This window comes from Malus domestica, chromosome 06 (genome assembly GCF_042453785.1).
Source record: "Malus domestica chromosome 06, GDT2T_hap1".
Taxonomy (NCBI): Eukaryota; Viridiplantae; Streptophyta; class Magnoliopsida; order Rosales; family Rosaceae; genus Malus; species Malus domestica.
Genome location: NC_091666.1, coordinates 13,285,106 through 13,301,586, shown reverse-complemented (window position 1 = coordinate 13,301,586; position 16,481 = coordinate 13,285,106). Strand labels below are relative to the sequence as shown.

Here is a 16,481-nt window from a genome sequence, read left to right as displayed (position 1 = left end):
AACAAGGAATGTTATGCTGCGAATTTCTCAAAGCTTCCTAAACCCTCGCGACTCCTCCACTTTTTGTCAAATCTCTCTCTTCACTTCCTCTCACAACTTCATCATGGAACATATATAAATCAATTCTAGTTAAATATTAGTTGTCATGAATATCAGTGTATCTGGTAGCCTATGTTTAATATTGTCCATTTTCATAATATTACTAGATCGTAGTATTATTGGCAATCAAAAACTCAATTATTTCATCATTTGAGATTAATACACAATGTTACACCAAGAATCAATTTAATAATAAAAGAAAAACTAATGAAAATGACTTGAAAACTTGAGTTTAATGATAAGGACAAAATAAATGGTAAAGTGAATAGTATCATGATTGACTTTTCAGTGTAAAAATGTGATTTTTCGTTAAAATGAACAGTATCGAGTACTTTTCCTTAAAGTTCCCTTTAATAAATCAATAAAAAATTAAGAAAATCATATATGGAAGAGAAATGTTACCTTATATATTTTTTTATAACAAGAGAACGTGTTCATGAAGTCGTTGCTGGAGCTGCATGCATCTAACTAATCTCAAGATCATCGACATCTTATTCAACTGAATGCGTCGAGTCTACAGATCTTTTACATGTACATATATGTTGCTAGATGTAATTAAACATACATGTACTCAGTTGAACTGGCAAAGAAACTACATAAAAATGAAAGCTGTACATGATCAGAACAAAATACACTTGAGCTATGGCACACATCAATAAAACTCCAGAATTGGACTTAGCACATCGACGTCAGTTTCATTTCCTCACCATAAGGGGCAGAAACCCAGACCAAGGCTAACCCTACCTTTCTTATTTTTCACACTCTGTACGTGATTACATTTCCAGTACTAGCTGGTCACATTAAATGCCATGAGGTCGAATATCAATAGGGCCGGCAAGGGATACAAACACAGCTCACCAAACTTTTACAAAGGATATTTATAATCAAATCTTCCAGCACCTTAGTTGAAGCCAGGCTTGATCAAAAGATCTTGTCAATCTCTGTTGTAGTTCAGACATATCAATGATACTCCCATCACATACCTGTGTATATACGCCCACTAAATATGAACAGGACTACTTGTGGATTTAGCAAACAGAATATATTTTATGTTGCCAGATTATAGATCAATCTAAAACCATTGGTCATATTGATTTTTGCCTAAACATGTGACTAAAACTAACAATTTGGGAACATAAACATTCTGTCTAACAGATTCTTAGTATGAAATTTACAATTTCTAGCAAAACGCTTGTATTTATAATCTTCTAATTAGATAGTTATTCCTATATATGTAATTGTTCAGTCAAAGTACTTTGTCTCTCGTGCTTTCATCTCAAAAACGTCAAGCAAAATCAGTGACTAATGTATTGATTACATGGATAGTAGATTGATGTATGAAACTAAGGGGGAGAATTTTAATTGCTAGCTTCAAATTTGTTTCATTGGATTTGTTTTATGTTTTTCATCTCATACACGTTTCACATGGAATGTTGTTTAGTGAGTCAATTTTAAGTAACAATTACATAGGAAGAACTATGTTAGTAAAAAAAGATTACAAACATGTATACACATTTTGCTAGGAATTTGCCAGCTTTCTTACTAAAAAAACCTATAGTTACTTTGGCAATATTCGAGATATTTAGGTAACCAGGAAAAATGGGAAGCAAATTAAATCCCTAACTAAAGTTGATATCATGGGATTGATCACAATACCTCAGATTCAGTTGTATAAATCGACCTTTCATTTACTTCGGTTGAGATGCAGCTGACCGTGCTAAGTCCTTAATTTCGAGTACTCTAGAAAGGGGAAGCCCTTGTTTCAAGGGAGTATTCACAACAACTTCCATTCCTGCTCTACAAGGTCTAACAATTATTACAGAATCTTGCATTTTGCACTGTGTATTTTCGGTACTGGCAGAGCATAAAATATTGCACGTCCTTTTCAATTGATCCCTCTTATTATGCAGTTCTTCGATATTGTTTTGTAGATGCTTTATATAATTTCCTGCCTGGTGCACATGATCAGATATAGACCTCTTACCCTGAAGCCATTGAATACCATGATAAGGATGCAAGTCAACAAAGCCAAAACACCAAACAAGAGGATTGATAAGACAAATACATACTCTAACATGTTGTGTTATCAAATTATGCATCAAGATGCATGGTTTGATTAGTGAAATCATGTCTGAATCTGAATCTATATTTCTAATTTGTAATTGTATATCAAATTTGACATATAATCATAGGAAATAAACTAGTAGCTAGTGTTTAATCGGATAGTCTAACATGTTAAGTTATCATAGATTCAATCAGAAAAAAATCATTAGTACAATGTCATGTGCTTGAAACATATGGTGCTGGTTCACAATTGTGTGTGTGTGTGTGTATCAGAATTTGACATTATTCAAGGGGGAGCTGAGATCGAAATTTGGTTCAAACTGTACTAGAAATTCATTTTCTTAGTTATCAGACAAAATTTTAACCATTTTACCTTGAGATATTCAAGGGGGAGTTGAGATCGAAGAGATGCATAAAGGGTGCCCATTTCTTGTCTTCTTTGTCGTTCAATATCTCTTTGCATGACTTTCTTGTTGCCCTTTGGTTTTTTATCATCAATTTCACTAAAACTGATGGACGACGATGATGCCTTCCGCTTTCTGCGGCCGGAGCTTGGCCTCCAAGTGAGATCCCGACCATCCTGAGATGGAGTCGGCGGGAGTGCTTGATTGTCTTGGATTGTGCTCTCTATGTAGGAAAAGGTGGAAACTTGGAACAGGTCATCAGCATGTTGTGAAGCTTGGTCAAATTGGAGTATATTGGAAGGAATATAATCCATGTTTAAAGCTCCAAATCTCTTTCTCTATTCTCTATAATCCAGCTTGCATTTTATTGGTCGACTTTATTTATAGCTCCCCGTACCCCTCAATTTAAAAAGTAAAACGTAAAACCCAAAAAAAAAAAAAAAAAAAAAAAAAAAAAAGATAAGTTAATTTGGGGAAATAAAATCTCTGCTGTGGCTAGGGTTTCAAGATTTTGATGTGATGAGGTTTCTTAACTGGAACAGTGACATAGGAAGTGACATCAGTAGCAATAGCTACAATACAGAGCTGGCTAAAATTCAGTGAAGTGACCTCAGTGAATTGTTATTTTTTTATTTTTTAAGGATTTAATCATTAACTTGTTAATTTAATTAAAAGATAACTGTACATTTGGGGACTAATTAAATAAATGCCACACTACTTTCACATGTAGTAACGCTGACAAGCTGATAAGGACATAGGATACGTATTGAAGTGGGACGACCATCTATGGGATCCCACAATCAGAAAATCTATCACGCAAAATATTTCCCATATTAATTGAACAGAAGATGTCAGTCCCTCAACCATGCGATTCATCACTTTACATAAAGTCGGCAGGTTTTCTGCTTTTAATTTTGATTTAGGAAATTTTACGTGAGATATAATGATGATACCTGCCTTTTATTTTAATAAAATTATGAATTATCAGTGGATGCTATGAAATTATTTATTATCATTTTGCATATAATTCAGTATTGTAATGGATAGGATGTTGGATTTCTAATCATGCATTTCAGGTTTGAAAGTTACTCTTCTTATAAATTATTATAATAGTGTCAACCTGCTTTTTATAAGCACATATAAAGTGTCTTTTTTCTTTTATGTAAGATTCATACTGTGAAGGAAGATGAGATTTCACTTATAAAAATAAAGCTCATTTAGAAATACTTTTAAAATAGTTGAAAGTGATTTTGGTGAAATATTTTTGGAACCAATCATAGTAAAAACATAAGTGAATCTTGGAAAAGCACATATACCATAGTCTTATATTGTTTCATGCAAGAATGATCAATTATGTGCTTCTTGCAAGAAGCACTTCAAGTGCTTTTAGAACCTAAAAACATTTCCTATAAAACGTTTTCAGTTATTTTAAAAACATTTTCAAACAAGTCATAACTTAACTTTTTTATAAGCACATACAAGATCTCATTTTTCTCCTATAATAAAATTGTGAGAAAATTTTAAGATCATTTATATTATTTTGTTATTACACTTAATTGTAACTGCTAAACCAGTCATATCACAAAATAGATTTGAAGTAATAATAATAATCAACTAGACATAAGAAAAACAAGTGACGGATTGGGATTCAATCAGGACTACTGTCGGCTGGTTCTTAGATGCATCTCGTTGGTAAACTTTTCCATTCTACTAAATGGTACCCCCGGGAAGAAGTTTGTTCCCTCACGTGGCCTACGTCAAGGAGATCCTTTATCACCTTATATTTTCCTGTTTGTTAGTGAGGTCTTTTCTCTTCTCTTTTTGTAGGCGTGTGCTCGGCATGATCTTTCTGGAGTTCAACTTAATCCACATGGGCCTACTATCTTGCATATTTTCTTTGTAGGTGATACTCTATTGTTTCTTAAAATGGATAAGGAGAATTGCCGCAATCTGGTGAAATTAATGGGGGTGTATTGTGAGGCTTCCAGACAATAGGTTAATCTTAAAAAATCTAGTGTTTTTTGGTTCGAATGTTCCTGCAGTGTTATCGGATGAGATTATAGGTATCCTGCGGATGCCAATTGTGGATGATCCAAGGACTTATCTTGGCATACCAGCTATGTGGGGAAGATCCAAATCAAAGGGCATGGCTTATGTGAAGGATCAGATTCTTCGGAAAATTCAAGGATGGAAGCATGCTCTTTTATCGCAGGCTGGAAGAGAGGTTTTGATTAAGGCAGTGGTTCAGGCTATCTCGGTTTATCCAAAGAACTTGTTTAAGTTTCCGGAGACTATTTGTAAAGAATTGGATTCATTGCTTACGTCTTTTTGGTGGGGGCATGATCCGGGGAAGAGACACATCCATTGGGTTTCTCAAGACCTTCTCAGACTCTCAAAGGCTCATGGAGGGATGGGTTTTAGAAGCTTTATGGATTTTAACATGCCCTGTTAGCGAAACAATGCTGGCGTTTAATTCAAGAACTAGACTCACTATGGGCGAGGGTGTTGAAGGCTCATTACTTCCTTCATTGTTCATTTTTGGATGCCAAGCAGGGACGATGAGCTTCATAGGCATGGTCTAGTTTGTTAAGGGGTATAGATATTTTGCTTAAAGGGTCCCATTGGCAGGTGATGAGTGGCAATCAGATTCGTATATGGCAGGATCGTTGGTTGCCCTCACTTTCGGATGGTCATCCTATTCCTTCTGGGGAGGTGCAGGTTAGCTGTAGTACCACAATTGTTTCCCTTATTAATCCAGTTTCTAGGGACTAGAATCTTGAGTTTATTTGCCCGTTTATCTCGTTTGAGGAGGTTGATGCTATTTTGGCAACTCCACTTGGTGATTCCATGATGAAGGATAGATTGGTGTGGCCTTTTGTTCATAATAGGGCTTATTCTATCAAGTCTGGATATCATTGGCAGCGCTTTCAAGTCACTCATCCGCTCCCCCGAAGCTCATCCTCAGTTGTATCTATCCCAACTTTCTTATAGGAGTTGGTGTGGCAGCTTAATACTCCCCGTAAACTAAGGTGTTTTATGTGGAAGACTTTGCATCGTGCCCTGCCTACAATGGAAGCTCTTTATAAATGGAAATCATCATCTTCACCGCTTTACCCTTTATGTCATGCTCATGAGGAGTCAGTTGAACACTTGTTTCTCATCTGCCAGTGGATTGAAGCTATTTGGTTTGGGGGTGCTTTAACATATCCGGTTAACAGGCGGGATGTTACATCGTGGGGAAATTGGCTTCTGGCTGTTTTGCAGGTTCATGCTCCCTCGAAGGCTGAGTTGAAGCGGGTTCTATCTCTCATTGCTTTCTCTTGTTGGCATATTTGGAAAGCAAGGTGTAGTTTCATCTTCCACTATAAAGCTATCAATCCATTCCAGGTACTATCTGTTATTTCCACAAGTGTTGATGCTTTCATTAATGCCAGGCAGGCTTCTTCCATCAGCACGTTGCTGTCGCAATCCCATAGCGGGTCAGGTTTGTTAGATGCCGCTGAATATTCCCTTTGTCAAAATAAATGTTGATGCAAGTTGGGATGTTGCCACAAGTGGTGGATATGCAGGAGCTGTGGTTCGGGGTCCTTGTAACAATTTCCTTGCTGCTTGTAGAAAGAGGATTAGTGCGCCTTGTGTTGCTAGTGCTGAAGCGATGGCATTGAAGTGTGGCTGTGAGTTGGGTCTTTCATTGGGTTTGACCCATGTTGTTGTTGAATCTGATTCTCAAGCAACCATTTCAAGTTTGAGAGGAACCATATCTGATGGCAGATGGGAGGCTTTTCCTATTTTATCGAAGTGTTTGAAGCTTGGGGAAGCCTTTTAAGACTGTCATTGGTCTTGGATTCCAAGATCAGCCAATTTTGGCGGCTGACCAATTTGGCACCCAACCATGTGAAGATGTGTTTTGGGTTGATCGACCCCCATCTTCGCTATTGCAGGTCCTCAATAATGATGGTTTACCTTGCCCACCTTAATTTTGTGCTCGAGGTGCAAGGGGGGACACTTTGAGCTTGGCTTCGAGTGTTAGGTTTTCTACCCCTTTGTACTTCCTGTATGTTTTTTGGTTGTTTGCCTGTTGTTTGGCTTTTGTTGTACTCTTTGGCATCTCTTGCCCTGGTTAATACATTTCCAGTTTCCAAAAAAAAAAAAAAAAAAAAAAAAACAAGTGACGGATTAAGCAACCCCAACAGTATACCAAGAAGAGATCTTCACAGAAATGTCAAGGTGGGAGTATCATATTATTAAGTACTAGTTATGTTTTTTTGCAGAGCAAGTTACCAGTTCAAAAGCGAAAGTGAAAAAAATTAACAAAAGTAAATTTCCTGTCATACCGTAGGGTATTTTATACGGCACAATATATAAATACAATAATAATAGTCATGCATCCTTTAGAGCTGGTTTGGTATTGCTGTGCTTTGAAAAAAAACATTGTTTTTGCTGTGTTGTGAGAATAAGCTCATTTTTGCTGCTTCACGTTTTCAGCTTTTTTTCACCCAAAACTGTGAAAATAAGGTGTTTTTAAGTGTTTACCAAATACCTTTTTGAGCTCAGTTTTTTTTTATACCCACTTTTTATAAAATCACCTCAGTACCAAACCAGTACTTATTATTATTAGTTTGTTGTTGTGGCCTATATTTAACTGACAGGGGAAGGGGGTTGGCAACACAGAGAGAGAATAGAGAGAGATATATTTGTATGGTTGTGTAGAGGATGTGTATTATTCCCCCTACGCAATGCCTTTATTTATAGTAATAAGAGGGAGAATAAATCCTTCTCTTCCAAGAAGTACAAGTCTTAATAGGGAAGAATAACTAGAATCAAATCTAATCTAGGATTCACATAATCACACTTAAACTTGAATTTTACAACAGTCCCCCTTGAGTGTGTAAATATTCAAGTAGATTCGGCATCATGTAGAGGTTGAGGAAGTTGACTCGTCGGCACTGATTTTGGGAACACATTATTCTTATTAAGGTAGGAACTTGCATAAAGAAGTAAGTCTCACAAAAAACCCTATGGCTATGGTAAAACCACAAGTAGGGACAAAATCCATAGTCTAAAGAAAAATGCATGAGAAATACAAGTCAAATGAAATGTCTACAAGATGTCATCAGGGACGTGATCAACCCAAGGTGGGTGCCTCATCAAAACCTCGTTAGGTAGCAAAAACCCAATGGGAAAAATGCTCCTAATCGTAGGGAAAAAGAGTACATTAAGATCAAGCAAGTATACTTCGGGATACTCCCCCTGCGTTTGACACAATTCCAAAAAGAACTAGCAATGTTACAACTTAGAAAGTTTACGCTTTCCAAATCCTTGAACAAGCTTCTAAAACGTCTCATTCGGTAGTGATTTGGTGAAGAGGTCGGCCAGATTGTCTTATGAACGGATTTTGCATGACTTCAATTTTCTGATGTAACTAGATTGTGTTGTGATGAGGTCGGCCAGATTGTTTTGTGAATGGATTGACACAATGTGCTTGGTGTTGTTTACTTTGTTGTAACCTTTCTTGAGTTGTTTGATGCATGTTGTGTTGTCTTAATAGATCATCGTCGGGACATCAACGACGGGGTAAAGATCGCATGAGCTTCAAATATGGCCCATAACTGCTCTCAACCAAAAGCATTCCCGAGTTGCTTCATGTAAGGTGAGTATTTCAGCATGGTTAGACGAGGTGGCAACTAAGGTCTGCTTAGTTGACCTTCAAGAGATTACGGTGCCTCTAATGGTGAAGACATAACCTGTTTGAGAACGCACCTTGTTTGGATCATATATGTATCATGCGTCGGTATAAACAACAAGGCAAGAATCGACTCGAGATAAAGGGGTGCGACATCACTCGAGGATCCATAGGGATAGAACAAGCTAAGATCTGTAGTACCCTTAAGGTAGCGGAAGATGTCTTTAACACCAGTCTAGTGTCTGCATGTTGGTGCATTACTGTATCTTGCCAAAAGATTAACAGCGAAGAAGATGTTAGGTCTAATTCATTGAGTTAAGTAAGCACCTATCGCATTTAGATAAGGAACTTCTTGCTCCATAATCTCTTCATCATCCTCATTCGAATAGAAGGATCTCGTTTTGCATCTAGCAATCGAATGACCATAGGAGTACTCGAAGGCTTTGCTTTATCCTTGTTAAAGCGGCGTAAAACTTTTTGGGTCTAGTTCATTTGATGCACTAAGATTCCATCCAAACGGTGCTCTATCTTGAGACGGAGATAGTATCGAGTCTTTCCTAGATCTTTCAGCTTAAATTCGGACTTCAGGTGAGTAGCAGTTCTCGCAAGCTCTTTAGGAGTTCCGATGATGTTCATGTCATCGACATATACTGCAATTATCACAAAATCGAAATGTGACTTCTTAATGAACACACAAGAATATAGTTCATTGTTCACATATCCCTGACTAGTTAAATAATCACTCAGATGGTTATACCACATTCTTCTAAATTGCTTCAAACTGTAGAGTGAACGCCTCAGCCAAATTGAGAAAGTGTTTCGGGGTTTGGAAATATTTGATCCAGTCAATATAAGTCTTTCGAGAACTTTCATATAAATTTTTGTATCAAGATCTCCATTGAGATATGCAATTACCACGTCAATCAGTTGCATACTCAATTTTTCGGAAACTACCAAACTAATAAGGTAGTGAAAAGTAATCACATCCATAACGGGTGAATAAGTTTCATCATAGTCAATCCAGAGGTGTTGTGAGAAGCCTTGCGTAACAAGACGAGCTTTTTAATGCACAATTTTTCTTCTGATTATGCTTCTGAATAAAAATTCACCTGTAGCCAATAGGTTTCACATGTGGAGGAGTAGGAGCTACAGGTCCAAACACTTTACGTTTAGCAAGCGAATCGAGTTCGACTTGGATTGCTTGTTTCCAGTTTGACCAATCGATTCTACGTCGACATTCTTCAACATAATGGGGTTCAATGTCTTTGCTCAACATGATCTTAGTAGCTACTGCATATGCTAATGCATCGTCGACGATCATCTCATTTCTACACCAAACATCATCAAAGCTAGCATAATGGACCGTAATCTAGAATTTCCTCATTAGTTGGATAACATGAGTAAGCGATAGTAGGATTCACGGTAAGCTCTTCAAGTGCCTGTGTTGTGGGTTTCCTCTTTCAGGGGTGTGAATCCTTTGAACCAAGTAGTCTGCCACGCTTTTGTGTAGGGGCAGATGATTGGCTAACCGTTGATGAATGTAGACCGGCTAAAGTGGTGTCCTGGGCTTCTAGGAGGGAAGTTCGTCGTATATTTGGTACATCCATCTTTCCAAGCACATTCGCAGCTGGAATATGTGATCTTGTCACCCAGGCTAGATCAGCAAAAACATTTAGCATGCTCTGAGCTATGCTCTAAATATCTAATATACGCTGCACTTCAGTTTTAGACTGAGCGATGCGGGGTTTTAAATGAGACAAAGTGGGAGTCGTCCACGATAATTTGTGTCGTTCTTCAGGAACGTTGACGTTCTTATCACACCCTAATGACCGGAAGACTGTCTCATAGAAGTGATAAAAAGATCACCTATCAAAGGTTTTAATTAATGAATAATCAAAGGAGAATCATATCTAACATAGATTCCTATCCTTCGCTGAGGCCCTATTTTTGTACGTAAAGGCAACGAAATCGGCATATAGACCGAACAACAAAAAATGCGCAGATGCGATATGTCGAGTTCGTATCTGGAAACCAATTGAAGGGTGTTATATGATTGGGTCGCAACAAGCCTCAGGAAAACCAACATGATTGCATGCCTTATTGCATGGCCTTGAGCAGTGATTGGGAGCTTGGTACGTATGACCAACAATCGAGCAATCATTTGTAAGCGCTTAATGAATGCCTCTGCCAGGCCTTTCTAGGTGTGAACATGGGGTACTAGATATTCAATTTCAACCCCAACCGACATGCAATAGTCATCAAAAGTGTTAGATGTGAATTCTCTAGCATTATCCATTGGAATATATTTGATCAGATAATCAGGATGGTAAACCCTGAGCTTGATAACCTGAGCCGCGTTGCTTGTGGACAACAAGCACACTTGTGACCAACGTGTGGAAACGTCAACCAAAACTATAAAATATTTAAATGGTCCGCATGGAAGGTGAAGCAGTCCACAAATGTCCCCCTAAATCCTTTGTAGAAAAATAGGAGGATTCGAACGAACTTGTCATAAGAAGGCTTAATAATAAGCTTTCCCATGGCATAGGTTTGACATGCAATTCCTCGAATCAAACCTAAACTTCAGGTTTGTGGATGCCCATGTGATGATTTAAGGATACAGCACATAGCTATTCGTCCAGGGTGTCCCAAACGATCATGCCAAAGTGTAATTTCATCCACGGTCCCAGAGATAGGGCTAGCCACATAGTGGCTTTCTATAGGGCGTATGGTCATAGTATACAACCCACTCGGGATACGCTTCATCTTCTCTGGAATACACTTTTGGCCATATTCATAGGAAGTTATGCACAGAAATTCAACTCCATTTTCTACATAGGTTTCAGCGTGGTAATTATTATCTCTAATGTCCTTGAAACTTAACAATGTTCTTCCGGAATGCGGAGAATAAAGTGCCTCATCACTGGTCAAAATTGTGTCGTTGGACAACATTATACGTGCCTTACTGTATCTTTTGATCAGGTTAGATAGGCCTGAGAGGGTTGTCAGAGGTGTATTCTTACGTATGAAGTTAGTGAAATAGATGCGTTCACACAAAACGGTATGCATGGTTGCACTATCCACCAAACAACTAACTTTTCCACTAGTCATACCTAGAATAAAAATGAATTTGAATCGGTCACAAGCATAAAAGTTCTAAAAACAAATATCCATTCAAAATAATTTTAAGTATTCAAGGGTAGTAATTATAAAAACTTAAGGGAGAGTCTGGCCACTAGGTGGAATTCGGCCCTATTGTCTAAATTTCAGCTAGAAAAATATTTTATGTATAAGATTCTAATCTTCCATAGGGGTGGTATCCTCTTGAAAGTTAGAAACCTCCATCTTGGTACTCTCTGGTTCATCCACTTGCACAAAGTTTGATTTCAACTTCTTATGACGAGAATGATATTCAGCTACAACCTCCTAGGAGCTCAGAAAACACGGGACGAATGGTCATTTGAACCACAACGATAGCACATGTCCACATCCATGGTTTCAGGTGCTTTGCCCTTATTCTTGAAGTTTGGGGCCATGGGAGCGAGGTTAGGGCACTTTTGGTCTCTGTTTCCTCTTTTAGATGGGCCTTGGCTCAGTTGACCTTGATGGGGTGGCTTCTAGCCGCCCCTACCACTCCTATTTTGGCGTTTTAGGCTTTTGTTTGTGCTATAATGTTCTTAAGGCACAGCAGTCGCCCCAATAAGTCGAGTTGATGATTTTTCATCAATAGCTGTTTCTGCTTTTCAACGAGAAGTAAAACAGAAATCAAATTTGAAAACTTAGTGAACTTCTTAGCCCTATATTGTTGCTACAAGACAGTATTAGTAGCAAAGAAGGTTGAATAGGTCTTTTCCAAGAGATCATCTTCGGTCAAGGTCTCTTACAGAACTTGAGAAGTAATTGGATTCGACAAACTTCATAATTATATTCATTCAAAGACTTAAAGTCTTGGAAGCGCAAATGCTGCCAGTCATGTCTTGCTTTAAGTAAGAAGATGTCATTTTGGTGATCAAAGCAATCAGCCAAAGCAACCTAGATTTCTCATGGATCCTCCTCAGCAAGGTACTTGGTTTACAATGCGTCGTGAATATATCTTCGAATAAAGATCATGGCAGTGGCTTTCTCAACTTCACCAATTGGCTTGTCCATCTCATCTTCAATGGAGGGATGCAAATTCTTTGCCGTGAGGTTGGAGCTTCACATCTTGGACATATTTGAGGTAGTTTCTTCCAGAGACTTCTAAAGTGGTAAAGTTGAGTTTGTTCAAATTCAACATGTTCCTTTCACAAAATAGATAGACAAGATGTGGTTAGTGCAATGGAGAAAAATCAATCCATTCACCTAGGAGTAGAACATTTAGGTTCTAATAGACATGTATTGGTTTAAATTCGCATGGAAAAAAACTTTGGGTTTTCATGGGTGATATTTTTAAGGAAAACTTCAGGTTTTCAAACAAGGCATGTTTCTAGAAACTTCAGGTTTTGAATATTTATGAACTTCAGGTTCATATATTCCTACAGACAAACACAAATATATATACAGAAATATGCAACAAGAAAATATGCAAATAGAACTTCAAGTCTATAAGTATAATTGAATTAATTATTTGGACTTCGAGCCAAAATTTAAAGTGTGGGTGGAAACATTATAAAACCCAACGTGCCTAAAAATTGGGCATTTCAAACTTAGGGCCCAAAATAATAAGCTAAAGCTCACGGGTGGGCTAAGTAGTTTGATACTATGCGGCCCAGGCCCAAAAATTGAAGGAAAAATTTTGTCCTAGCTAAGAACATGTGAGAACATTTGAACACATAAGCAAACTAACAACACTTTAAAGTAGGCATGCATTCGAAAACAATTCTAAAACCCATGACTTTCAAAGCCCAGTGGATGGTGAACCAAAAGACTCTTTAACAAATTAAAGAGAAAAAAAAGGTTGAGTTTCATTACCCTCGAAGTGAAGGGAAAATTATGAGCTTAACATGTGGGATTTCTAAATGACTAGCATGCATATACAATTCAAAATTTATATACATGAGCAACGGAAGCAATTTATCAAATAATATCAAAGCTATAGTCATGCAAATCCCCTTCAAGGTTCATAGGTTTATATATAATGCATCAAAACATTTTAGTAAAGAACAAAGTGAAAGTTTAGTCTTATACCTCTTGATCTAGACTTGAGACCAAGGATGGACCACCTCCAAGCCCTTTGTTCCTTGAAGTCCTAGAGCCTAGCCTCCCTCCTTGCCTCCTCCACTTTGTTAGTAAGAGTGCTCCAAGGTTCTCCTTCAATCTCCAAAGGAGAAGACCTCTAAAGATCCACACCCACTAGTGTAGTGAGATGGATGGAGGAATAACCAAAAGGGTGAAAGATTGTTAGTAAATTCACCCTCTAGGTGGCCGACCTTTGTGGTTTTAGAGAGCTATTTTCTTTTGCCTCTTTGTTGTTCAAAAACACACAAAAAGCCTAATGAACTTTGTGCTATAAAGTTCCTTATATAGACAAAAAGAAACCTAGTCAACAACTTGACTAAATATCTCTCCCAAACCCTTTAAGTGGCCGGCCCTTTAGTGTTTGGTTTGGGCTTTGGGCTTTTATTATTTCAAGTCATCCTATATAGACAAAAAGAAACCTAGTCAACAACTTGACTAAATATCTCTCCCATATAACATTATTGAGATAGCCTTGCTATATCAATAAGTCCAATTTCAAGTCTATACTTCAAAATTGATCGTGTCATGTTTTGTCATTTCTCGAGCAACATCTATGTTTTATCAAGTCTATCTAATAGACTTTATTCACATCTTGTTGCTCAAATTATGACATCACTCCCACTGGTCTTGTTGTAACTTAGAATTCATTCAAAAATAACAATTATATTTTCTTGATTTGAATGCATATTGCTCCCACTAACTTAAATGAATCACACACAAAAGAATTCCTTCTCAAGTAATTCCATTTGAAATGTGTGACTTGTTCCATTAAGTCTATTCATTTAAATTATATGGTGTCATACACCATACTTCAAGTTTTAGTCATACTAAGACCTTTAATGTAGTCATATAAGAATTATCCAAGTCTTTAGTGGAAGCATGGCTCCTACTAAGGATATAGAAACTCAACCATTCCTTCTAGGTGGTTGATATAATTCTTTATTAAAACTACATAGAGCAATATTGTTACATGTTTGGTTTGTCTTGTTGTTAAACCATATGTTGTGACTCATTTTGAAACTTATTCCCTTTTGTTTCATCAACTTGTCCATATGCTTGGTTATTTAGCTTGTTCTCATAAAAGAGAATTATGGACAACTCCCAATATATAACCATTTTATGCTAGGTTGACGAAACCAACATTCAAAGACTATTCTTTAGAATGTCATACAATATAGAATTTTAACGTTTTGAAGAGCTTGAGTCTTTTAACAATTAAAATTGCAAACTCTTAATAATAGTCAAATACTATTATTCTTTAGACAACTATAAAGCAATCATATTCAAGTTTATATCCATTTTCACACCTCCCACTATTGCTCATGACTTTAATGAGAAATCATTTCATATATTCAAAATGTATGAAAGTGAAGTATATTGGAAGAAGACATTGTGTAGTAGCTTTAAAACATTTCAAGCTTATTTGTTTCAATCTTCACTAAGTTAATGTCTTGTTATTAAGTGACTAAAGTCTTTAAACATTTTATAGATTTAGACACTTCTTTCTTGGTTTAATCACTAACACAATTGACATTTTAAAACCTTTTAAAGAATGCCCAATTAGTTGTTCAAAAATTACTAATTGAATCAAGAGTGATCTTGATCATTGTGTTTCAAGTGATAACCATATAAGAAACGTTTTTCTTATTACTTATATCATTATAATGTGATCTTCCTTTTCTTCAAGAAAGGATACTCTAGACTTTTGTCAATTCATATAGAACTCATAGCTAGACAAATGGAACCAAATCTAAAGATTCATTGTATCCTTTTATGTCCTACATGTGAGATCTATCCATAATTGATAAATCTAAAGTTTGGTTATCACATTACAATAAGTGATATAACTCTTGTATCTTAACTAGGATACAACAAGACAATTTTCAATTCATAACACTACTTTAAGGAAATAGTATATTAAAAAGGCATTCTTCACATTACATTAATATGATATTTCAAACATTCATAATGTTTAATACAAAAAGTATTAGCTCTATACATTTAGAGACTAATATAAATACCTTTATACATTTAGGCACTAATAGTGGTCTTCCATCGTATGAAGCCACATAATAAGTTCTTAACAAAATAAGAAAGTTTAAAGACAATCTTTAATGCCTAACAAACTTCCTAAGTAGTTAGCAAAAAACATAGTGGCCGAACCCTTCACCACATTTTCTTTGCTTGTTCATCTTTTACTTGGCTTCTCCACCTATATACAATTATACAAGTGATTAGCTCTTTATATCAAATATAAATATTTAGAAGATCTAACATTTAGAATTAAAGATAAGAACATAAACCATACCTTGTGGCTTGTCCTTAAGACTTGCAAGGTATAACCTGCAATTCCTCCTCCAATGCCCCTCATTTCCACAGTGGTGGCAAGTCCCTTTGGGCTCCTTTGCCTTATTTTTCCTCACTCCTCCTTTCGGCTTAGGAGTGGGTGGCTTCTTCTCCTTCCCCTTGCCTTTGCCTTGCGGCTTGGCCTTGGAAGAAGATGGCTTGTTGTAGACTACTGCAGAAGTCCCTACAACGTTCTCTTTCTTCATAGTCTTCTCGACAGTTACTAACATATTTAGTAACTCAGAGAGAGTACTATCCATCTTATTCATATTGTAGTTCATTACGAACTGCGCAAATGAATCAGAAAGAGAAGTCAATATGAAGTCCTGGGCCAATTCCCTGTCAAGTGGAGTACCAAGATTCTCCAATTGTTCAATGAATCCTATCATCTTCAGTACATGTTGATGCATTGGAGCCCCCTTGACCATCTTGGTCTTCACAAGTTTGCAAACAGTGCTAAAGCGACGGTTGCGCGTCCCTTCACCATATAACTCCGTAAGATGGAGTATTATGGAGGATGCACTGTCCATGCCCTCATGCTGTCTCTGTAGCTCCTCATTCATGGAAGCCAACAGATAGCACTTGGCTTGTGTGTCATCCTCAAAGTGCTTGTCAAACTTAGCACGTTCATCCTCAGTAGCCCCAGGGCCGAGAGGTATGTGAGGTGG

The 16,481-nt window shown here is 37.1% G+C and overlaps 1 protein-coding gene across 1 annotated transcript; it reads right to left on the bottom strand.

The window, feature by feature from the left end:
- Positions 1 to 568: 568 nt before the first annotated feature.
- LOC139197011 (transcription factor bHLH118-like) lies at positions 569 to 2,957 on the bottom strand. Its single transcript, XM_070823461.1, has 3 exons — positions 2,537 to 2,957; positions 1,756 to 2,084; positions 569 to 1,082 (listed from the first exon to the last, which is right to left on the bottom strand). Exons 1-2 carry the CDS (start codon positions 2,879 to 2,881, stop codon positions 1,788 to 1,790), a joined length of 642 nt encoding a protein of 213 aa, XP_070679562.1. The 5' UTR covers positions 2,882 to 2,957; the 3' UTR covers positions 569 to 1,082; positions 1,756 to 1,787.
- Positions 2,958 to 16,481: the final 13,524 nt, after the last annotated feature.